The sequence below is a fragment of the Coregonus lavaretus genome (genome assembly GCF_964263955.1).
Source record: "Coregonus lavaretus genome assembly, chromosome: 22".
NCBI classification, from domain to species: domain Eukaryota; kingdom Metazoa; phylum Chordata; class Actinopteri; order Salmoniformes; family Salmonidae; genus Coregonus; species Coregonus lavaretus.
The window spans coordinates 34,321,150-34,344,720 of NC_140009.1; the positions used below are offsets into that span (position 1 = coordinate 34,321,150).

The 23,571-nt window shown below is 42.2% G+C and overlaps 1 protein-coding gene and 1 long non-coding RNA gene across 2 annotated transcripts in view; both read right to left on the bottom strand.

Annotated features, from left to right (window-relative positions):
• Window positions 1-15,160, bottom strand: part of LOC311149940 (extended synaptotagmin-1-like) — a gene marked incomplete at its 3' end in the record, with an annotated part of 17,075 nt that extends 1,915 nt beyond the window's left edge. The window contains exons 1-15 of the mRNA XM_084187164.1: window positions 14,245-15,160; window positions 12,671-12,712; window positions 8,949-9,083; window positions 8,598-8,671; window positions 8,386-8,458; window positions 8,146-8,235; window positions 7,930-7,985; window positions 7,059-7,179; window positions 6,637-6,813; window positions 4,589-4,671; window positions 4,150-4,198; window positions 1,536-1,625; window positions 1,186-1,281; window positions 969-1,040; window positions 750-836 (exon numbers count right to left, since the gene is read on the bottom strand). Of these exons, the coding sequence (XP_084043290.1) occupies window positions 750-836; window positions 969-1,040; window positions 1,186-1,281; window positions 1,536-1,625; window positions 4,150-4,198; window positions 4,589-4,671; window positions 6,637-6,813; window positions 7,059-7,179; window positions 7,930-7,985; window positions 8,146-8,235; window positions 8,386-8,458; window positions 8,598-8,671; window positions 8,949-9,083; window positions 12,671-12,712; window positions 14,245-14,586 (1,587 nt within the window). The 5' untranslated portion in view covers window positions 14,587-15,160. The remainder of the gene's footprint in view (window positions 1-749; window positions 837-968; window positions 1,041-1,185; window positions 1,282-1,535; window positions 1,626-4,149; window positions 4,199-4,588; window positions 4,672-6,636; window positions 6,814-7,058; window positions 7,180-7,929; window positions 7,986-8,145; window positions 8,236-8,385; window positions 8,459-8,597; window positions 8,672-8,948; window positions 9,084-12,670; window positions 12,713-14,244) is intronic.
• A 7,164-nt stretch (window positions 15,161-22,324) lies between these two features.
• LOC311149715 lies at window positions 22,325-23,160 on the bottom strand. The gene is made up of 2 exons (XR_014615046.1): window positions 23,071-23,160; window positions 22,325-22,359 (listed from the first exon to the last, which is right to left on the bottom strand). It is a non-coding gene; the product is annotated as an uncharacterized lncRNA (long non-coding RNA).
• Between the last annotated feature and the right edge of the window lie 411 nt (window positions 23,161-23,571).

The window sequence follows — 23,571 nt, forward strand, 5'->3', positions numbered from 1 at the left end:
AGGAGAAGGAGAAGGAGAGAGGGGGAGGAGAAGGAGAAGGAGAAGGAGAGAGGGGGAGGAGGAGGAGAGAGGGGGAGAAGGAGAAGGAGAAGTAGAGAGGGGGAGGAGAAGGAGAAGGAGAGAGGGGGAGGAGGAGAAGGAGAAGGAGAGAGGGGGAGGAGGAGAAGAAGGAGAGAGGGGGAGGGGGAGGAGAAGAAGGAGAGACGGGGAGGAGAAGGAGAAGGAAGAGAGTGGGGGGGAGGAGGAGGAGAAGGAGAGGGAGAGAGGGGGAGGAGGAGGAGAGAGGGGGAGGAGGAGAAGGAGAGAGGGGGAGGAGGAGGAGAAGAAGGAGAGAGGGGGAGGAGGAGGAGGAGGAGGAGGAGAGGAGGAGGAGGAGGAGGAGGAGGAGGAGAGAGGGGGAGGAGGAGGAGAGAGGGGGAGGAGGAGGAGGGAGGGGAGGAGGAGAGAGGGGGAGGAGGAGGAGAGAGGGGAGGAGGAGGAGGAGAGAGGGGGAGGAGGAGGAGGTTGGGTGTTTGACAGAGAAAAGGTAAAAAGATGTGTGGATATGATTGACAGGTGGATAAGGGCGGATAAGGGTTGATATTCTAGAACAGTGATGTGTGTCGGTGTTATCCGCAGTAGAAGAGGATCCACTCGTAATCACTGTGACCGTTAAGTCAACATTGCAGAGAGACAGAGATGGATAGAGAGAGAGAGAAAGAGAGAGAGAAAGAAAGACAGAGAAAATAGGCTTGTGGATGTCTTATTACCTGAATATTAATTTCCTGTTTGCGAGGATCCTGGATGTAGAATGTGAAGGCAACTTCCCACACTGGGTCAGTGGTAAGATAACAAGTCTAGGAACAATAGGGGAGAGGATACAAGTGATGGAGCATGATATAAATACTTTAAAACTAGAGCTTAAGGCACATGTACACTACACTATAGTTATTAAGACCTTCTGAGGGCGTATGGGGGTGAATTCCTACCTTACTCTCCTTGGTTGTGTCTTCTACGGACAGCTGCACCATGGGGCTGGGGTCCTTGTTGCCCTTTTTCATCTGAAACCAAAACAACAGATAATACAGATATGATACACACCGACAGCCAGCCATAGGGGACATAATGAAGAGAAGCTGTTGCTATTGTAACAGCTAATAGCAGTCCAAATAAACAAAGACTGCTGCACTGCAGCCCAGTACTCACAGGCAGGTCTTGAGCCCGGTCCAGATAGACAGCCAGGATGGCTGCAGAAGGAGGGTCTGCTGTCTTACAGGTCATATTCTGGTTCCTCTGGATAACCTGATCACAGGGGAAGACAGGGATTTAGTGATCCATCACCATGACTACTGTTTAATGCTGAAGGCGTAATGAGATTTCAATCCAACCTGCAATGGCAATGTTTACGCAGTGTCTTTGTTGATATCACAAACGACATCACAAACACTCCTTATTCTAAAACTGTGAGGGGAGTCTACCCAAGACCATTCAACCATTTTATTTGACCATGTGAACATATTTATAGTAGTGATACAGTGATGTAGTGTAATGGGCACCTCACTGAGTCGGTCAGCAGAGGACAGCAGAGAGAGCCACTCCAGACGGAGGTGAACCCTGCCAGATGGTACATCCTTCAGATTAAACCACTAGGAGAGAAAGAGAGGGGGGTTTAAAGAGAACTTCAGACTGAACCAATGAGTGTTGAAGAGGGGGGTGAGTGCTTGAGGTGGAATGACAAAGATACTCATTCTAGGTGCTGGTAATCATTTACATTTTAAAGTACCGGTGTTTAGAGCCAATATTCTATAATAGCCGGTACTCAAGCAGTAGAAAATATGAGGTGCCGATTCTTTGTACTGGTGTGCACTGGCACAATTCAAACACTAGGGGGTAATGATATTGTAGTGAGATGGTAGTGTGCCCAGAGAGACAGAAGGAGATCAGGAGGAGGGAGGCACATGGGGTCTGCACGACACCTGCTGCTTAAAGGGATTACCAGATTCAACCTTAATTCAGTCTACAGCCATGTCTCAAGTGTAGCCTTAATTCAGTCTACAGCCATGTCTCAAGTGTAGCCTTAATTCAGTCTACAGCCATGTCTCAAGTGTATCCTTAATTCAGTCTACAGCCATGTCTCAAGTGTAGCCTTAATTCAGTCTACAGCCATGTCTCAAGTGTACCCTAATTCAGTCTACAGCCATGTCTCAAGTGTAGCCTTAATTCAGTCTACAGCCATGTCTCAGGTGTAGCCTTAATTCAGTCTACAGCCATGTCTCAAGTGTATCCTTAATTCAGTCTACAGCCATGTCTCAAGTGTAGCCTTAATTCAGTCTACAGCCATGTCTCAAGTGTATCCTTAATTCAGTCTACAGCCATGTCTCAAGTGTAGCCTTAATTCAGTCTACAGCCATGTCTCAAGTATAGCCTTAATTCAGTCTACAGCCATGTCTCAAGTGTAGCCTTAATTCAGTCTACAGCCATGTCTCAAGTGTATCCTTAATTCAGTCTACAGCCATGTCTCAAGTGTAGCCTTAATTCAGTCTACAGCCATGTCTCAAGTGTAGCCTTAATTCAGTCTACAGCCATGTCTCAAGTGTATCCTTAATTCAGTCTACAGCCATGTCTCAAGTGTAGCCTTAATTCAGTCTACAGCCATGTCTCAGGTGTAGCCTTAATTCAGTCTACAGCCATGTCTCAAGTGTATCCTTAATTCAGTCTACAGCCATGTCTCAAGTGTAGCCTTAATTCAGTCTACAGCCATGTCTCAAGTGTAGCCTTAATTCAGTCTACAGCCATGTCTCAAAGTGTAGCCTTAATTCAGTCTACAGCCATGTCTCAAGTGTATCCTTAATTCAGTCTACAGCCATGTCTCAAGTGTTGCCTTAATTCAGTCTACAGCCATGTCTCAAGTATAGCCTTAATTCAGTCTACAGCCATGTCTCAAGTGTAGCCTTAATTCAGTCTACAGCCATGTCTCAAGTGTATCCTTAATTCAGTCTACAGCCATGTCTCAAGTGTAGCCTTAATTCAGTCTACAGCCATGTCTCAAGTGTAGCCTTAATTCAGTCTACAGCCATGTCTCAAGTGTATCCTTAATTCAGTCTACAGCCATGTCTCAAGTGTAGCCTTAATTCAGTCTACAGCCATGTCTCAGGTGTAGCCTTAATTCAGTCTACAGCCATGTCTCAAGTGTAGCCTTAATTCAGTCTACAGCCATGTCTCAGGTGTAGCCTTAATTCAGTCTACAGCCATGTCTCAAGTGTATCCTTAATTCAGTCTACAGCCATGTCTCAAGTGTAGCCTTAATTCAGTCTACAGCCATGTCTCAAGTGTAGCCTTAATTCAGTCTACAGCCATGTCTCAAGTGTAGCCTTAATTCAGTCTACAGCCATGTCTCAGGTGTAGCCTTAATTCAGTCTACAGCCATGTCTCAAGTGTATCCTTAATTCAGTCTACAGCCATGTCTCAAGTGTAGCCTTAATTCAGTCTACAGCCATGTCTCAAGTGTAGCCTTAATTCAGTCTACAGCCATGTCTCAGGTGTAGCCTTAATTCAGTCTACAGCCATGTCTCAAGTGTATCCTTAATTCAGTCTACAGCCATGTCTCAAGTGTAGCCTTAATTCAGTCTACAGCCATGTCTCAAGTGTAGCCTTAATTCAGTCTACAGCCATGTCTCAAGTGTAGCCTTAATTCAGTCTACAGCCATGTCTCAGGTGTAGCCTTAATTCAGTCTACAGCCATGTCTCAAGTGTAGCCTTAATTCAGTCTACAGCCATGTCTCAAGTGTAGCCTTAATTCAGTCTACAGCCATGTCTCAAGTGTAGCCTTAATTCAGTCTACAGCCATGTCTCAAGTGTAGCCTTAATTCAGTCTACAGCCATGTCTCAGGTGTAGCCTTAATTCAGTCTACAGCCATGTCTCAGGTGTAGCCTTAATTCCAGCTCATTGCCCTTTACTTTGAGCTTTTACTATCTATATGAGACAATAGCTGGTAAAGAGAGATATACAGTATAACTCATTAAAAATTCTAATTGACCAGGAGATACTTCTAAATAGTGAAAGTAAATGACTTTTTACTGAACCTATACTATTGTGATGTGACTTACTTTCAATATTAAGTACATAATATGAAAAACTAAAGTATATGGTCATTAGCACTTGTAACTCACCTCATCTAGAACTCTGGCCTTGTGTACGATATCTAGATCCATCTTGACCCTGAGAGAGTGAGAGAGAGAGAGAGAGAGAGAGAGAGAGAGAGAGAGAGAGAGAGAGAGAGAGATAAAGAGAGAGAGAGAGATAAAGAGATAAAGAGATAAAGAGAGAGAGAGAGAGAGAGAGAGAGAGAGCGAGCGAGAGAGAGAGAGAGCGAGAGAGAGATAAAGAGAGAGAGAGATAAAGAGAGAGAGAGATAAAGAGAGAGAGAGAGAGCGAGAGAGAGAGAGCGAGAGAGAGAGAGAGCGAGAGAGAGAGCGAGAGAGAACGGAAGAGAAGAAGGAACATGTATATCTACATTACATCTACAGTGCATAGCGCATTTGTAGCAGCGATGGAGATGGTGTTACAGAGAAATACAGAGAAACCGTGAGGGAATGATGATGATGCTACCTGCCCAGGAAGTCATCCTGGTTCTGGTCTTTATCAAACACCTCCACCTCCAACTCCTGACCAGGCACTTCATGGACAATCACCTGACACATACAGACATAGACAAACACAGTATAAACACATATACACACGTAAAAACAACACCAGACTACACCATAGTAACAGCAGCAGCAAACAATACGACAGTCACATGCAAATGGTGTCAATTAAAAATATCCAAAAGGTCCCAGGTTTGATAGCTACATTATTGCAAAGCTATATAGCATCAAATGTAAAGCATCCATGTTTCTCTCAACAGCCCTAAAGCCCATACTATCAGACATACTCTATGCCTTGTGCAAGACTGTTCATTTCCCATGACACAGCAGACGTAACTAAGTAACAGATGAAACTAGATAAACAAAACCACTGTGTTTTGGTCAACGCTGTGCATCTCTATAGAAACCCAGGCCAGAGCTTCCTTTTATTTTCTGCACAAAACAGAATACGCTGCCAGAGGAAAGCCTGTTTGGTCAAAACACACTGCAAGCTAGTGCACTATTTAGGGAATAGGATACCATTCGGGATGACACACATAATATGCCGATCTGCTCCTACCACTGTAAATATTTCTGTATGGTTCACTAAAGTGATATCTCTGCAATATACAGGCCTCCTTTTTGCCTTTTTGTGGGATTCTTCAGAGAAGCAGATAAAACAAACCAAGCTGTTTTACTCCAAGACCAAGGGCACTGCGACATGCAACGTTCTCTCTCATCGCAGGCTGCAGGTGGAGGAGGGACAGCGACTGCACTCTTAATGGACAGAGGCCTAAGACTGTTGTCATGCTCAGGGTTACAATCAGGACACTACAGGGAGCAATGCATTTACAATGGTGCTGTACAAGCACTGAATGTCAACCCACTGGGCACGGACGTCATTTCAACATCTAGTTTTGATTTACATTTGGTTGAGTTGTCAACTAACGTGAATTCAACGTGAAATCAATACAAAATGTCACCATGTCATTGGATTTAGGTTCAATTAGGTAAAATTCCCTTACATTGATTACTTTTTGCAAATCCAATCAGTTTTCCACATTGATTCAATGTCATCCCATTTCATTTTGTTGTTAAAATGATGTGGAAACCAGTTTTTGGCCAGTGGGAGGTCTCCTTTCTCAAGTTCAACACTGTGACAGTAACGTAGAAATTATAATTTTTTGCAGTGTTTTTGTGTTCTAACTTAATATTTTATTTTGCTGACAATTTCAATGTCCTCCTGAGTTGTCTTGAAAGGTGCTTGAAATAAAGATGATCTACTGTAACCATTTTGACTTGTTCAGTTAGTCTTTCACAGGGTTCACAGCTGCAAGCCTGTGATAGGCTGTGGTTTATTTGTGACATATGTCCCCACCTCAATAACAGACACATTTAACAAGGCTCATAAATATTCAATAACTAATAATGAGCTGGGGGACCAGCAACGCTCTGCGGCAGCTCTGAATGATGAATTCAGCTTAAGACAGTCTGTGGTGTTGTACTCCATCTATTCTCCCATCTCACACCTTTCACATCTCTGTAATAATGGGTCGGAGAACTATCACAGCTCTGCGCCTCGGAACGATGAATATTCAGCTTTAGACAGTAATGTATCAGTTTTCCCCCCTCTCACCTCATACATCTCTCTCTTCTCTGTCTCTCACTCTCTCTTTCGCTCTGTCTCTGTCTCTCTTTCTTTCTCTCTCTCTCTCACTCTCTCTTTCTCTGTCTCTCTGTCACCTCAAACATCTCTCACCTCAAACATCTCTCTCTCACTCTCTCTGTCTCTCTGTCACCTCAAACATCTCTCACCTCAAACATCTCTCTCTGTCTCACTCTCTCTGTCTTTCTGTTACCTCAAACATCTCTCACCTCAAACATCTCTCTCTCGCACTCTCTCTGTCTATCTGTCACCTCAAACATCTCTCTCGCTCTCTGTCACCTCAAACATCTCTCACCTCAAACGTCTCTCTCTCTCTCTCTCTGTCTCTCTCTCACCTCAAACATCTCTCTCTCTCGCTCTCTCACCTCATACATCTCTCTCCACTGTGGGTTGAGGTTGCTGTCCACGGTGTGTGATGTGAAGGTCTGGGTCCCCACACGCAGCACAGCGTACGGATCCGACTTCCCGTCTATTATCCCCTTAATGACCGTATCCTTGGCTGTCAGCTCCTCTGCCTCCAACAGGTGGATACGCACCAATCCCTGACAGGTCGACAGAGATAATTAATACAAAGTCCACTGGTTCCACATTCTGCAGCTTTGCCCTGAGACATGGCTGTGAACTCCTATGGCATCTACAATCATATGTCTCAGGCAATCTGTGTTTATCTATGTCAATCATACAAGTAGGGTCAGTCAATCTGTTGTGTTGGGTAAATGCTTCAGTCAGTCAGTCACTGAGTCTGTGACTCTCCAGGACAGGTGATTTAGTATTTCAGTGATGTTACCCGTGGGAGAGGGGAGCGGAGCTGCGCAATGTGCAGGTCGGCCACCAGGGGGATAGTGAGGCGGTTGGGGAGGACCAGGTACGAGGCTATAGCATCCATTATCTTAGTGTCCGACATGGCACTGCAAATGAATGCAAGGGTGGCGTTGGGGACACACAGAGATGGGAAACAAACAAATAGACAAATACTACTGCTGACAACATGAACATGCATCAAACATGATATCTGGGCCCATATTCACAAAGCGTCTCAGAGTAGGAGTGCTGATCTAGGATCAGGTTTGCAGTTTAGATCATAATGAATAATATTATATGGACAGAGGGAACCTGATCCTAAGTTAGCACTCCTACTCTGAGATGCTTTACGGGCTCTGGGTAATAGACAATAGGACCAACCAGCGGCACCCATTGAGTAAGGATGTGGTTAAGGCAGGGTACATTTCCTTGAAATCATTTTTAGCTAAATGTGATTTCTCAGTTCAGTGAATACAATTAAATAAGAATGACAGATGTCATTAAACCTATTGCCAGGAATCTTTGATTTATGATGTTAGCAACTAAAGTTAACTAAAACATCACTGACAATGAATGATTTAATTGTAATATCAGACAACTAGCTACATGTCATATCCACACACAATGTGAGCAGGGACACTGACAGTGCCCTAGTAAAAGATGTGCAACAACTATGATCATTGTCAAGCCAATGACAATGACCGTAGTTTGGCAAGACAGCATAAACAGATTGGCGACCAGGCTACTTCACCCTGAGATAACACAAAGATAAATACAGTACAAACGCCATACTGCATCAATCAACAATTCCAAATAAGTACTCCTTTTAGAAAGCCAGAAAGAGCCCTCTCACTTACTTGAGTCCAGGGATATCCAGCAAGTTGGTCAGCCCAGTCCAGTTGATGTCCAGCTTCTGTGAAGGCAGACGAAGATAAAGAGAGTCAACTCCAATGAGAAGGTAAAGGAAGGAGAGTCAACTCCAATGAGAAGATGCTGCACCAAATGAATGAATGGATGGATGGCTGGACAGACAGACAAAGGGATGAATGAAGTGATTGGTAACAGAGACTCACAGGCCTGCGTATGAAGAACATGGTGATGGCTCCCACCAGAGGAACGTCTCCAATCAGGGGCTCTAGAATAACCCTCAACATCCCATGTAGCTACAGAGAGGAGGGGGGAGCGAGAAGGAGGAAAAGAGATCATGAGAGAGATAATGAAGAAGATAATGAGTGAGAGAGACAGAAACAGATATGTAGAGAAAGACTAAGACTTTGGGAAATCCCCAGCCACATTGTTAATTCTCTCTTTACCTGTACTCCATTCACTCCTGCTTTGCAAAAGTACTTTTTGATTTCCACATTGATCTCCACATCACCCGCATAGCTGGAGAGAGGAGAGAGGGGAGGAGAACAGGGAGATGATTTAACTGTCAAGCTTCTGCTGCTGCTATAGATGATGGATGTGCTCTTCATCAGAGAGGGTGGTGAGGGCAGCTATACGTGCTTCTGCGGCGGCTGCGTACCTAATGTATAGATCCAGTATGACCTGCCGCTTGTCGTGCTCCGTGTGAGCCTTTACTCCCACAACCTTCATGGCCTGCGACAAAAAACACATAATATTGTATTATTATGCATATAGAAAGTATATAACATAGATCATGTTTACTGCAAGTTGTTGTGCATAAGTAGCCTCGTCTGCAGGCTATTGGGGAGGAGGTCTGGTGCTAATAAGAAGTGATTCATTTGTGTGGAAATGTTCTGTATGGTCATTAGTGTTAGAATGAACCTGTCCATCTTCCTTTGTATAATGACGGGGTATACCTGGCCTCCTATACAGTAGTGACATTGTGTTATGCAGGCAAGGGCTCGAGTACCTTCTCCCCTAGGTTGACTTTGGTGAAGCTGAGGGTCTGTAGGTGGGTGTTGGATGCACGTATGCCTGGAGCAATGGTTTCGACCAGCAACTTCTCCAGATACTGGCCCATGAATGGCCATGCCTGCTGCAGAATCTACAGGAGAGAGAGAGATAGAGACAGAAAGAGAGAGAGAGTGAGCGAGAGAGAGAGAGAGAGAGAGAGAGAGAGAGTGGAAGGGGGAAGTAGTCATGCTTCTCACTGTGTATTTACAACCTAATAAATATACATGAGCTCCTATCATCATTGCTTGACCACGCTTCAAGGACACCTTTGTCATTTTTCAAGGACTGCAGTGCTTGCAAGCGATTTCCTTGACTATTGAATGTAAAATGTATCTAGAATATATGTTCTGCATTAGCTTGCTTACCAAAGGTCATTAGGTCAACATATGCAATGCTATATTCATTAATATTTACATTGTATAATCACATTTGAAGTCATAGATAGTAGGTTCTATAAACTGTATGACCATGTTATAACTGATTAAATCTATTGGACAACCAAAAAGGACTTGTCATGTACACGTCCCTTATAATTGACTACATCTGCAAATGCAGAAAGAGGACCTGACAGTGAAACATGTGACAACATTAGTGCATGATGTCCCCTCCCCTGATTACATATCCACCTACACTACAGGAAACCACAACCAAATATCTGGTCGAGAGGCTCTTCACATGACGGAAACACAAAAGCCGTAGCCCTTTCCTGCGTTCAAATGACCTAGTGGCCTCATGGGTGGAAGGTTATTCATATTTTTCATAATTTCTTAAGTAATAAACATTATTTGTAGTAGTTTCTGTGTCAAACAGTGTTGTTATTTTTCAGTCTTCTGTGATGTATATGAAGTGTAATATTGGGATTCAACTCTATATCTGACATGGTACAGGTGTCTACTTTTTGTTAAGCCCATACCATGTGTGTGAGGTGTATACTTTTGTTTCAAAGAAGATGTGTTTAAGACTACCAAGAAACACTCTGTGTGACCCTGATTTAGCCCACTGCAGTAAAAGGTTAAAGCCAGCCCCGACAAGAGAGACACAAAGGATAGTGTCACTAGTAAATTATTTATTTATTTTATGTCATTTAGCAGACGCTCTTATCCAGAGCGACTTACAGGAGCAATTAGGGTTAAGTGCCTTGCTCAAGGGCACACAGACAGATGTTTCACCTAGTTGGCTCAGGGATTAGAACCAGCGACCTTTCGGTTACTGGCACAACGCTCTTAACCACTAAGCTATCTGCCGCCAAATTATTACAGTAATTAACAATTCAGTAGATATTAGACCTATAGTAATTTCCTAGTATTAGTCATCCAAGTAGATGTCAACAAATACATGTTTATATAGATAGATAGAATGCAGATGATGACAGTGTATTCTTGGTTATCAATGACTTTTTCAACGACTACATTTATCAACTGTACATTTGATGGTTCACTTTTGTATGGTTCTGCTGTGCAAGTCAGCACTGTTTGCCATATTCTAAAATCACACTGCCATGCAGTTGTTTGTACAGCGAATTATGTGCAAAATCCGCCCAAGATCTAAAGCTTGGCATCACTTTGAGAGGTGCTAGTTTCTGAATCAGTGTGTGAGGTTTAAAGCGGCAATCAGCAGTAGAAACAATAACAAAGCTCCAACCCCGCCCCTGTTTCGGTAAAAAGCTGAGGGATGGGGCTGGAGAAATATAACCACTCTCAAATCCATAGACATAGCTATGGATGCAAGGACTGACCATCTATTAAATCAACTGTATAGTTTTAACCATGTTTTCAGGCTATATAGTATTTGTTTACATTTACTTTGTTTACAAACATGGAGTAAAACAAGCTTATATTTTGTGTTCTGATGGGGTACGACAGTTGAACTAAGCTCATGAGGCATTTATGAGTTATATTCTTGAAGAATCCATGGATACATATCATTGATTTATAAGACCAAAAATGGATTTAGCAACTGCTGATTGCCCCTTTAAGGCAGTGGCACTAATACTTCTTCTCATCTCACTGCCAAGCCATTCCCTTTGACGATGACCTTCGCCCTGGGCCCTGTCTGTTTGTCTGGGACTGGTCACAGGCTGCATCCCAAATGGCCCCCTATTCCTTATGGGCCCTGCTCAAAAGTGGTGCACTAAATAGGGAATAGGGTGCCATTTGGGACACAGCCGTTTGGGACACAAAATTATCTCAGTGATATGATATGTGCTCACTCACTTATTCCGGAACCCAGCAAATCCAGTGAGCACTGAGCTGCTCAATATGTTAAGAGTCTGTCAAGAGAGACTACTTGCTCAAAGACTATCCTCACAAAGTAGGTACAGTAACTAGACACCGTGGGAGGAATATCCTCCTCCTCATGAATCCATGATTTAATCCAATGGATTATGAAAGATAATGTAGCTGCATGTAAATGAATAAAAAGGCAAATGATAATATAATGACATTCTGGGCTGTGTCATCCTATCTGTTGTTTTAGATAATGGTCAAATCATAATTTAATAACATTTGGGCTGTGTCATCCTATCTCTGTTGTTGCAGCCTGCCAGGCAGAGAACGAGTCAGGTGGGCTGGAGGTTGGGAAGCCCCTATGCAGTCAGAGCACGTGGTGGGAAACAGCCAGGCAGCTAGCCTGGAGGAGAAGCAGCACGGGTTGTTGCTTGTGAACGATAAGCCCAGCAGATCACTCCCCTACAATATGTGCTTTGTCACAGAGACTTCATTACATCTCCCAGTGAGAAGGGCAGCCTTGTTTATTGATAATCACATCACCATCATCCTTGCTGAAGCTGCCACTGGCACTCAGTGGAGATGGAGATGGAGGGAGGCTCGCTGCTGTGGCTGCTGCAGAGGGTTTAGTGTGTGTGTTTAGTGCTTAGTGTGTGTGTGTGTTGTCAGAGGGAACCTTTACACTCCCCCCTGACTCTTACTAGAGGATGATGGGTACTAATTGGGGAGTGGAGCGCTGCCAGAGGCAGGATGTATACACAAACCCACCGCAACCCAGGGCAACGATGGACAGGCACGACTACGCCATCCAGGCAGCACAAAGCCCCTCCATCACCACACCAGCTCAACGTCTGTGTGTGTGTGTGTGTGTGTGTGTGTGTGTGTGTGTGTGTGTGTGTGTGTGTGTGTGTGTGTGTGTGTGTGTGTGTGTGTGTGTGTGTGTGTGTACATGTTTTCCTACATTTTCAGGATCAGAATGTCCTGACAAGGTAAGAAAACAATACATATTTTGAAAAGTCAGGAATTTTTTCATGTACTGAATTTGTTAAAATGCTATTTTAGGCTTAAGGGTTAGGTTTAGGGTTTGGGGTTAAAGTTAGGGTTAGGATTTGGGGTTAGGTTTAGGTTTAGCATTAAGGGTTTTGGGTTAAGGTTAGGGTTAGGTTAAGAGTTACGGTTAGGGTTAGGTTTAGGTTTAGGGTTAGGGTTAGGGGTTAGGGAAAATAGGATTTTGAATGGGAATACATTTTTACTACCCAAAAAGTCCAGAAAAATGCACATAAAAAAAGCTGTGGTGTGTGTGTGTGTGTGTGTGTGTGTGTGTGTGTGTGTGTGTGTGTGTGTGTGTGTGTGTGTGTGTGTGTGTGTGTGTGTGTGTGTGTGTGTGTGTGTGTGTGTGTGTGTGTGTGTGTGTGTGTGTGTGTGTGTGTGTGTGTGTGTGTACACTACATACTTTGTTCATCCACTCAACCTTCTCCACGTCCGGAAAGTTGACCTGCAGAGAAAGTGAGAAAGTGATTGGTTAGATTTGAACTTTGAACTGCCTTTAAACAATATAGCAGAAGAGTGTGACTTGGGTAGGAATGTGTAGAGCTCGTGAAATGGCTAAAGATTGACTCAAGACAGTAAAATTAAGATGTGTGTGTCTTTTTGGCCATCGCCCATGTTTCAAAAGATAATGATGACGAACCTTTCCTCCAAAGCTAAACCACAGTCACAAGACCTTCAGAAGATCACACTGATCATGATCAAGTGTGTGTGTGTGTGTGTGTGTGTGTGTGTGTGTGTGTGTGTGTGTGTGTGTGTGTGTGTGTGTGTGTGTGTGTGTGTGTGTGTGTGTGTGTGAGAGAGATATCCTGTTGACACAAACCACAAAGATTGTGGTAAACGTGAGTGTCCGGTGGGAGGGGGTGTTGAAGAATGTTGAAATTGTCCCATGATTAAGAAAGAAATTATACGTTTTCTCTCTTTCCTGATATGGTCCTACTAGTCATCCCCTCCCCCTAAATTATGTCTCTGAGTCACCAAGCTTCTGGCATCTAAAAGGACAACCGTAGCACAACCCTCAAGTTCTAAGGAACCTCGGAACTGAAACAGGAAATGGGGGCACACACACAGAAAAACGCCTAAAATTAGGGTGGCACGACAAAACCTCAGAGTGGAAACTCTCTCTTAAATGTTGAGACTCGTTGTACGAGTAACTCACAGTCACTGTTAGGCTAACTGTGCTAAATGTATATACAGTAATACCTCTGTGGCCGTCTTTATTGGACTAAATGTTCATTCTGAATTCCACCGTGACTGTAGCATTTTAGAGTTTGGATTCCCCCGGCCCTGCACATTAAGAATGTCCAAATATAGCTATGGTTGGATGGACTACAGAATGTAGAAGGGGAGGTGGGGGTTGGTAGGAACAGAGTACAGTAGGAAAACTAAAAGGTCAGTCATAGACTGGGATTTTTCAGCAACAGATGATAAAAAGGAATGAGAGAGAGAAAGAGACAGAAAGAGAGGGGGGGTGAGAGCAGTACACAGAAAGGGAGAGAGAGAGAGAGAGAGAGAGAGAGAGAGAGAGAGAGAGAGAGAAAGAGAGAGAGAGAGAGAGAGAGAGAGAGAGAGAGAGAGAGAGAGAGAGAGAGAGAGAGAGAGAGAGAGAGAGAGAGAGAGAGATGGCTAATATTTGCTCATCAGTTTTGTCTATAAACATTATCAACTGTCTCTGACAGTTTCTAGATCATTTGTTTACAGGTGTAGACCTATTTTGACAGTATAATAAATGGAGTATGTCTTTGTTGTTTGGTTATGATGAGTTAATGTAATGCATTTATAAGTCATTCAGTATTATTCCAACCCAAAGGGTGTATTTCATTATTGAAATTAATGGACATATTATATTGCAGACTGTGGCTTTAAATGACCAGATTACAGACTAGATAGTGGGCTGCAGATGTGTTCTGCAATATGCAGTTGCAGCAGCAGGCTGAATCTATAGAGAATACATAAAAACACTGTAGGTTTTTCACTTACCCATGGGGGTAATTCCTGTTTACTCCTAAAAGCCCTTGCAGTGGTGTATTCTCTCTCGTTCTCCAATACGTACATGGCTGACCGCAGCCGCATCACTTTCTCGTTACGACTGTGTTTCCATCCCATGTAAACCATCAGACCGAACAGAACTAAGCTAATACTAAACCCGAAGTATCCGGCCAGGTAAACTGGCAAAAGTGTAGCCAGGCATTTTCCGAAGGACCACAACACGGACACAGCATGTTGGCCGGGCGGTTTGGGTGGCTGCATCTCTTCCGGCGAGGCTGAATCTGCAGCCCCCGAGCCAGTGCCCATACTCGGCCCTGCATCCCCAGATATCATCGCAAAATCCTTCTCCACGGAACAGCTACCTCTGCAGTTCAGCGTTCAGTGCCTTCTTGTTGGCGAATTACTATTTAAACGAAATCCGAATTAAGTTAAGCCTGCATTGACAGTGGTTTACACTATTGACAGGAAACGATTCAAATCAGTTTTGCTATAAATGTTCGTCAAAAATACCTCTTGAATAGGTAGCTAGGTAGCCTAAACATCCAAAACCTATTTTCGTGCACGCACTGCCAAGCAGACACAGGCAAGTGGATTATAATATTTGTCAGACTTGTGAGGGCGTTTTCTAAGTGACAACCCTCCTCAAATCAAATAGAGAAAAAAGTAACCCTAAAATTAACTTGTTCCAAGAATAGTTGATACGCACCGACTCCACCGCACCAATCAGTCAATTAACGACGTCTCCTACAAGAAAAAAAACTACTGCGCTGCTGCAGTTTTCACACAAAAAAACGCATAGCTAGCTTTCCAACAGACTGAGGATCTATTTACAGTAGCCTAAGCCTATGCATACGGTAGTAGACCTATGAATAAATGTGATAGTAGGCTAGACGACGTTCTTGGTACAGCAACCAATGACAGTAACCGCTCCAACAAACCGTTATCTCTATTGACGCCTGCCTGGTATAACGTATAGTGGAGATAGAGCTATGCCTATTTACGAACGGGTGAGTGCACGCCTGTACACGTAGCGTTTTGGAGAAGTCTAGTGTAGGCTGTTGAATGTTCTGTATTTTTTTCAGCATGCTACTAGTAGGTTAGTAATTTAGTATCCGATTGTTAATAGTCTAACATGCATTTGTAATGGGGGAAAAAACATATAGCCTATGCATTTATGTTTTCTATTTTTCATTTTATTTAAACCTCAAGACAGCCATCTCAAGTTTGAAAATGTCCTACAAAATAGGACACCCATTTTCAAAGCCAAGGCTATCCTTTGTTTACACACCACCACCACCATGTGACAGGTAAGTATCCTTGGCTGACATCTATTGGAACAGGTATCCTGTAAATACAACACCGTGCCAGAGAGATCAAACCATTTTGCCTTCAGGGTATTTAACCTGTTTGTGTTTTTTCTAGCGTTTTTGAGGTTTTGGGTTGGATTTAGGCTAATTTAGTTTTTTTTTTTTTTTTTAGGTAGTCCTAATTAACCCTCCCGTTGTCCTAGGGTCAAAATGACCCGCCACTGTGTTGAACCAACTTTATTTTATTTTTATATTTTTGGGATCATTTGTGAGAAGGAGACAGTGAGACTTTAAAGAAAGTATCACTGCCTCCTTCTCACAAATGATCCAAAAAATATAAAAATTAAATAAAGTTGGTTCAACACAGTGGCGGGTCATTTTGACCCTAGGACAACGGGAGGGTTAAGTTTATAACAAAATGAAGGCCTAGATTTTGTTAATAGCCTACCATTGGCTACAATACAATAATAGTCTACATGAATGGGCTATAAATGTACAATAACATGTTTTTCCCTACATAATTGTCATTTCTTTAGAAGAGACTTGTATCCAGGGAAACTACTTCTACCCAGGTACTAATGTAGGCCTACCTGTAGTCAAGGTTGCTTGCTTGTTGCTGTGATACCGCCACTTTGTGTCACTGCAGAGCAGTCAGAGTATTTAGATAGAGAGCAGTTTATAGGCCAGATATGAGTGTCTTGCCTAAATAATACTGTATATTGATTTATCTCCTTACAGGTTTGAGGCACATCTCTAGGCTATCCCACTATAGCCTACTATATACATCCTTTCAGATTAATACAGCTACACGGCCATGGGCTGTCAAGCACCCATGGCCCAATAAAACGGAAACGATGCTGTTAAGACCAGTTGAAAAACGGGGGGGGGGTTGGGTGGTAGGTTCAAAATGTACCGCTGCCCTTTAATTACGTCACACGTTGCTTCAAGCCACACCTACCAAATGAAGCAAACGTATCCCCAAAACGTTCAACATTCTTGAAGAGACTTTGAGGTATATTTGCTCCGTTTGGTTGGTGTGGCTTGAAGCGATGAGTGATGTATTTAAAGGGCAGCGGCCATGCCGACAGCGTTCCCCAACCCCTCAATGTTTTTCAACTGGCCGTTCAGAACAGCACCGTTTCCGTTTAATTGAACGTTACACACCGTTTTTTCATACTGAACACAGCAAAGGTATCCCTTTCTGAGGGGCCATCCCAAATGGCACCCCATTCCCTATATAGTGCACTACTTTTGACTAGAGCCCTATAGGTCCCGATCAATAGTGCACTGTAAAGGGAACAGGGTACCATTTGGGATGCATCGCTCACCTCAGACTAAAGGCCTACCATTTCCAATACAAATGCCTTATCAGATGGATAATAAGTGTACACATCAGTTGTGTTGAGAGTTGTAAATACACTGTACATGCATTAGTCTCTTCTCACAGCCCCTGTGAGGTGGCAGCTATTAGAAGACAATCTATGCATGCAGCAGTCCAGGGTTTGTGCCAGAACCAATCAGTTGGATGGGCATTACATTTCTATAGGTGGGCCGTTTTTTCACGGGACCTTCTATTTTGTCTTAATTTTGTTAATGGGTGTTATAATAAATACCATAGGCAGATTGTGAGTTTCAAGTTTGGGGAAGTTTACAATTTATCCTACCATTTCTACCTATCTGCCTGCCAGTTATTATTATTTTTATATGTCATTTTCTTGTAACAGTTTCATTTCAATAATACGTTTTTCATGTCTCCAAATTATTGTCATGTGGTTAATCATAAAAATCTGGATCTAAACATTTAATTTCAACTAATGCAAGAGCACCAGCCTTTGCCATATGGACACATTGATACACTGTGATCCATAGGCTGCTAAAGAAATGAGCACATGGAACTCTGAGATAGCCTATAGGTCAATGCAGCAGTAGGCTTATAACTTCCATTGTCAACTAAGTAAAATACACATAGGCCTAAAGCCGAGAAATAAAAACAGTAGAAAATATCTTGATGAACATTCAGGTTCTTTGAATAGCATTAATCTCTCTACTTGGCCTGTCTGCCTCCCTTTCTGTCTTGATTTGAGATATTGCTAGTGAAGAGCAACATTGTATTAACTCAGTAGGTTGGCTTATGCTCCCTCAACATTATCAGGACAGAGAAACACACATGCTCACTGCTCACATGGAGCACTCCAAACAAAAGACAATGAAAAAATTGACAAAACTCCTAAATGATGGTAATGAAATAAACCAAAACTTGTGAACTCTGCAAACAAAGTTTCCACTCTGAGAATGAGAATGGTAAATGACTGTAATACATGTATTAGCAGAAATTAATGTAACCAAATTATAGGGATTAAAGGTACATTTACTAGGCCTACTGGTTACATACAGTGGGGAGAACAAGTATTTGATACACTGCCGATTTTGCAGGTTTTCCTACTTACAAAGCATGTAGAGGTCTGTAATTTTTATCATAGGTACACTTCAACTGTGAGAGACGGAATCTAAAACAAAAATCCAGAAAATAACATTGTATGATTTTTAAGTAATTCATTTGCATTTTATTGCATATAGAGCGTTGTGCCAGTAACCGACAACTTTCCTTTCTAATTCGCAACCAGAGATCTGTATATAATGACCAGATGGTCATGTCTCTACCCTAACAATGCGAGTCGTTGTCCCAAAGGCGGGAATGCAGGCGACAAGCTTAGGTCTGCATATTATGCCCAAATAAACGCATTGGGCTTATTCAGGAAATATTTTGGCAGAGTGAGCCCTCTCGCTTCGCCTCTTCCTCTCTGCTGAAACTAGCAAGCGAAACAGCGCTCCTCTACTGTATGTAGCCCATTTACCTGATGCTGTCTGGCCAGAAAAAGTATGACATGCCATACTCTTGTCCAGACAGCATCAGATACATGGTCTACGTATACGGAGACAGAGGGGGGCTGTTTCGCTTGCTCAGATTGATGCATCTTTCTGTCGGCGCGCGTCTCGTTCAAATAAATGATCAATATTTTATTTGGACGGGAAAGGAGGTACGGTAGGGCGGGTCAGGCACCCTAGGGCCCGCCCATAACGCCGGCCCTGCAGCAGTCATAACCATTTTATAGCTCAATGGTCATAACAACCCTACCCCAGATAGTCATGACTAACATTTACTAGAAACATGTTAGTTCATTGAAGAGACTGGTATAGAGGGATCACATCTCCACATAACCAGAGTGATATCCTACTGAACAAGCTAGATCTACTCAGGGTTTTCTAAAGCTAACCAGCTTCAGTTAGCTTCACATTCTAGCTCACAGGCAGGCTTCTTACATACTAGGGTTTCAATTCCACCACCTCCGAAATCGTCAGACGAAGTTCCGCCCCCATTCATTTTTAGCGGGAGCATGCGGAGTAATGCGCAGGGGATTGTGGGAATGTGAGCTGCGCGAACTCTGCTAGCTGAGCGATAGAAAAAGTTAAACTATGCTCTACTTTATGCAAATTGCACAAGGACACGGCTTCCGTTAACCAATCAGGTGAGGAGCAGATGTTTGCTTGAAAATCTTTTGTTCATTAAACATAGTTCTCATTAGCTCCAGTCAAGAACAACCAAAAAAGATGGAGGAAAGCCAATCATTACAGGGTCTGGTATTCCAATTCTATATGATGTGGATTTGCTAGAATACAGAGACAAAATCATATGGTCAATGGCATGGAGGAGGATCGCAGAGATTATTGGTGTTGATGGTGGGTGAAGAGAGATTTGCACGTTTGCTTGTGCTGCTAACTAGCTATGAATTTACAGTGCATTCGGAAAGTCTTCAGACCCCTTGACTTTTTCCACATTTTGTTATGTTACAGCCTTATTCTAAAATTGATTCTCAAAGCAAAGGGTTTTCATACTTATGTAAATAAGGTATTTTAGTTTTCTATTTGTAATACATTTGTTAACATTTATAAAAACCTGTTTTTGCTTTGCATTATGGGATATTGTTTGTAGATTGATGAGGAAAACATTGTATTTAATCAATTTTAGAATAAAGCTGTAACGTAAAAAAATGTGGAAAAAGTCAAGGGGTCTGAATACTTTCTGAATGCACTGTATGCTACCAATTGGATTATGGTATCTTCATTTTATGATTCTCATATATTATAGTTTATGGCTCTTTCATTATACCTGTGTCATGAGATTGATGATTATAGCTCACTTCCTATAAAATACATAGGCCTACATGTAAAATGCACATGAATGGGTACTTTGGTAAAGGAAATTGTTACTTTGACTTTTTTGTGTAAATCTCTCTTCACCCACCATCAAAACCAACATCTTTGCAATCCTCCTCCATGCCAATGACCTTCTGATTTTGTCTCTGTATTCTAAAATAATTCTCAGCAAATAAACGAGGAAGAATTACAACGCTCCCAACGCCCCATTATTTTCCTTTTTGACATTTTTAATTAGCCAACAAATTGCCAGCACCTTATTTTCATGTACAGTACTGTACTGTACCTAGAATACAAAGGTTGGATTTGCACTAAACAATTTCAAGTCAGAAAATCATGTAGAAAATCTGGTTTATGGTTACCCTCATATACATTATCTACTGGTATAATTTTAAATTGAGAACATATAGCTAGCTCAACAATATGCAAATGATGTCCATTAGGCCAGTAATGCCATCACACTGTAGGCCTATGGCTGCAGTGGTGATGCATGCCATTATGATAAACTGCAAAATGGGTACACTTCGGCTGATATCCTGAGACAGAGACAATTAAAACAGATTGAAGTGCTCACAACTAGACAAAAAGGTAATGTTCATTTGAGAAAGCAACACAGAAACACAGACAAATTAGAGACAGATCCTCTTCACACCTTTTTATTACAGCAACACAGAAACACAGACAAATTAGAGACAGATCCTCTTCACACCTTTTTATTACAGAATTGTGATCTGTGATTAATTAACATTGACACTAGTTCATCTTGAATAATGTTTTTAAGTTAACAAATAAAACAAGTTTAAACACTTCAATGAATCAACATATCATTTCAAAATGGTCAAATAATCTAACTTGTTTGTAAATGTTAGACATCTTAGTAAGTAGGCTGTAATTACTAAAGCATAATTTCAGGCGAACAAAAGTCCATACCCGAGGTGGCCAACCTTGCTACACTCCCTGATCTACTGGGTGAGTAGACTTATATTCCAGCCCAGCAATAATTCACATTATTATCAACTCATTAGGTTTGATAAATTGAATCAGGTGTGTTAGTGCTGGGCTGGAACAAAAGCCTGCATACCAGCATACCTCCAGGAGAAGGACTGGCCTGCTACAGTTGTAATACGTTTATAGCCTATAATTTGTGTGTGACTTTTAACTGTATTGTTGTATACAACATTTGCTAACATAAGTACACATAGAACCCATGGCAAACAAGGATGTGCCAGCAGTCTCTTGGGATATTCACTGGGACCTCTTCATCAGCAGACAGGCTTTCACAGCTCTCCATATCTGAGGACAGACATCAAAAGAAACAGGATTTATTTTATTACAATTAGACAGCCCTGACTATTATCTCTTTCTTCAGAGTTTCTCTCTAGGGACTAGAACTGGAGAGCGCAACATGTAAAGTGTTGGTCCCATGTTTCATGAGCTGAGATAAAAGATCCCAGAAATGTTCCATATGCACAAAAAGCTTATTTCTCTCAAATGTTGTGCACAAATGTTTACATCTGATCATTTATCAAGATAGTCCATCCACCTGACAGGTGTGGCATATCAAGAAGCTGATTAAACAGCATGATCATTACACATGTGCACCTTGTGCTGGGGACAATAAAATGCTGCTCTAAAATGTGCACACCCACCAAGATGTCTCAATTAGCATACTCACTGCAGGAATGTCCACCAGCGCTGTTGCCAGATAATTTAATGTTCATTTTTTTAGCCATAAGCCACCGTCATTTTAGAGAATTTGGCAGTACATCCAACCGGCCTCACAATCGCAGCCCAGGACCTGCACATCTGGTCAAAACGTACCATTATGCACAAGCACCCCCCATATTCATTTCTAAGTTAGTGTTGAAGTTCACTATGCATTCTGTCATTAGTGTAATGTGACAATATTAACATTTAAATCACTCCCCAATGAAGAGGATGAGTCTTTGCAAGAGAGGGTAATTAGTTTTCATTAGGCCGCCACTCACAGCTCAATCATCGAGTCTGGTTCGTTACACCTGGAGCAGGTTTGTTCTGAAGGATTCATTGCCCTAAATGTACCAGGCTAAAAGGTGAGCCACTTCTTTATGACTGGTTATCCCTAGTTCAAAGTTGACTAGAACCTGCTTCGTAGGATACCATTCAGATGGTTAGCATTAAGAATCTTTGACATTACATTCTCTGCAACTGAACATATGGCATAATAAAAAAAGTTGCATCATGGTATCTTAACATTTTTAGACCAGTTTGATGTCAAATCAATATTGAGTCAATTTATTTAAACCAAAAACTTTATTGGAAAATATAAACAAAAGCAATGGAGTAGGGATGGTTTTGTAGAAGAGTAAAGGATGCAGAATGTCCCCATAATCAAGTCTCCCAGGCAGGTGGTTGACCAACAGTAGCACCGTCTCTGTAGCCTCTCGTTGGCCTGTGTCGTGTTTCAGACTTGAGCACTTGGGAGATCCTTGGTCCCGTGTTGTCCGTAAGGTCAGACATGGTTTTGTACGGGGGCAGTCTATTTTGACCTCTGCCTCATCTTTCGCCTCTTGCGCTTCAGCCTGCGCATACGCTTCTTTCTCCACTGAAAGAGAACAAAGGGGACAATGTTAGAGATGGCAATACATTAACTACTTTCAGATATTGACAAACTCAGGTACTGAAACAAACCCCTGTACCCTGGTAAATTCAGAAACATAGTTGTGACACCCAATAGTCATACACAGCAAACTGCTATCAATTCAGTATAGGAAACTACCACTGAGCATGGTCAATATGCGCACTAGTGTAGAGGGGACATCGCAGTCATGCACACCCACCCAGACTGAAAGGGCCTGTCTGACATGGAAGTATTGCACAATACTTGGCGATACGAGCCACGCATTTATAATACATGGCTCTGGATGATACTGCCTACAACGCTAAATTACTCAACGTCATAACAGTTTAATATTAATGTGATACATTTATATAGTTTGTCAGCTAACGTTAGTTAGGCTGCTAACCACATTGGCTAAGTGGGGCTACAGCTACAAAGCTAGCAAGTGTGTTCACGTAGCCAGACGCCTAACGCCAGTTAACTAACAAAGCTAGCTAATGAAGTCTCAACCATTTGGCTCAAAAAGCAATGGCTAATCATTAAATGGACGATATTTAAATTTGCCTTAACATGTTTTCAAATTGTGAGCAATTTGTTATTGTGTTACAACTAGTTAGTCGGCTAAGCTAGATAACACGTTTGTTAGCTAGCAACAAGCAGATTACAAGTCAATCGTTTAGAGGGGAAATGACTCACCTTGGCCCTCATGTTGTGGAGGGGTGTCTAAGGAATGTGAAGAGAAAGGTTGATTAGTCGGATGGCTTTTAGTTAGAAAGGATTATTTTGGATTCGTATTTGACATTAGAAAACTCTTGAGTGGGCTTCTCTGCGTACCTCTGCAAGATGGCACCGTCTCCAAGAAGAACGTGACCAGCTTTCGATTGGTTATTTATACACTGCGATTACGTCATCATTGTTGGACGCTCATGAACTCTGGGAAATGCAGCCAAAGCTTTTTCAACGATTTTTTTAATAACTAACCCCTGTATCCTGATTCAATCTGTGATGCAGCTTTCATCAATAATGTGGCTCTGAATTGTCCTAAGACTTGGATCAATCGTCAATCTACATTATTTTTGTATAAAATTACAAAATGTCTGTTTTACTGTTTAGTGTGGAGGTATATTATGTTATGCTGTGTAGAAAGCCATGTAATTACATGTACAGTATTTATTCTGTACATTATTTTAGATGGGG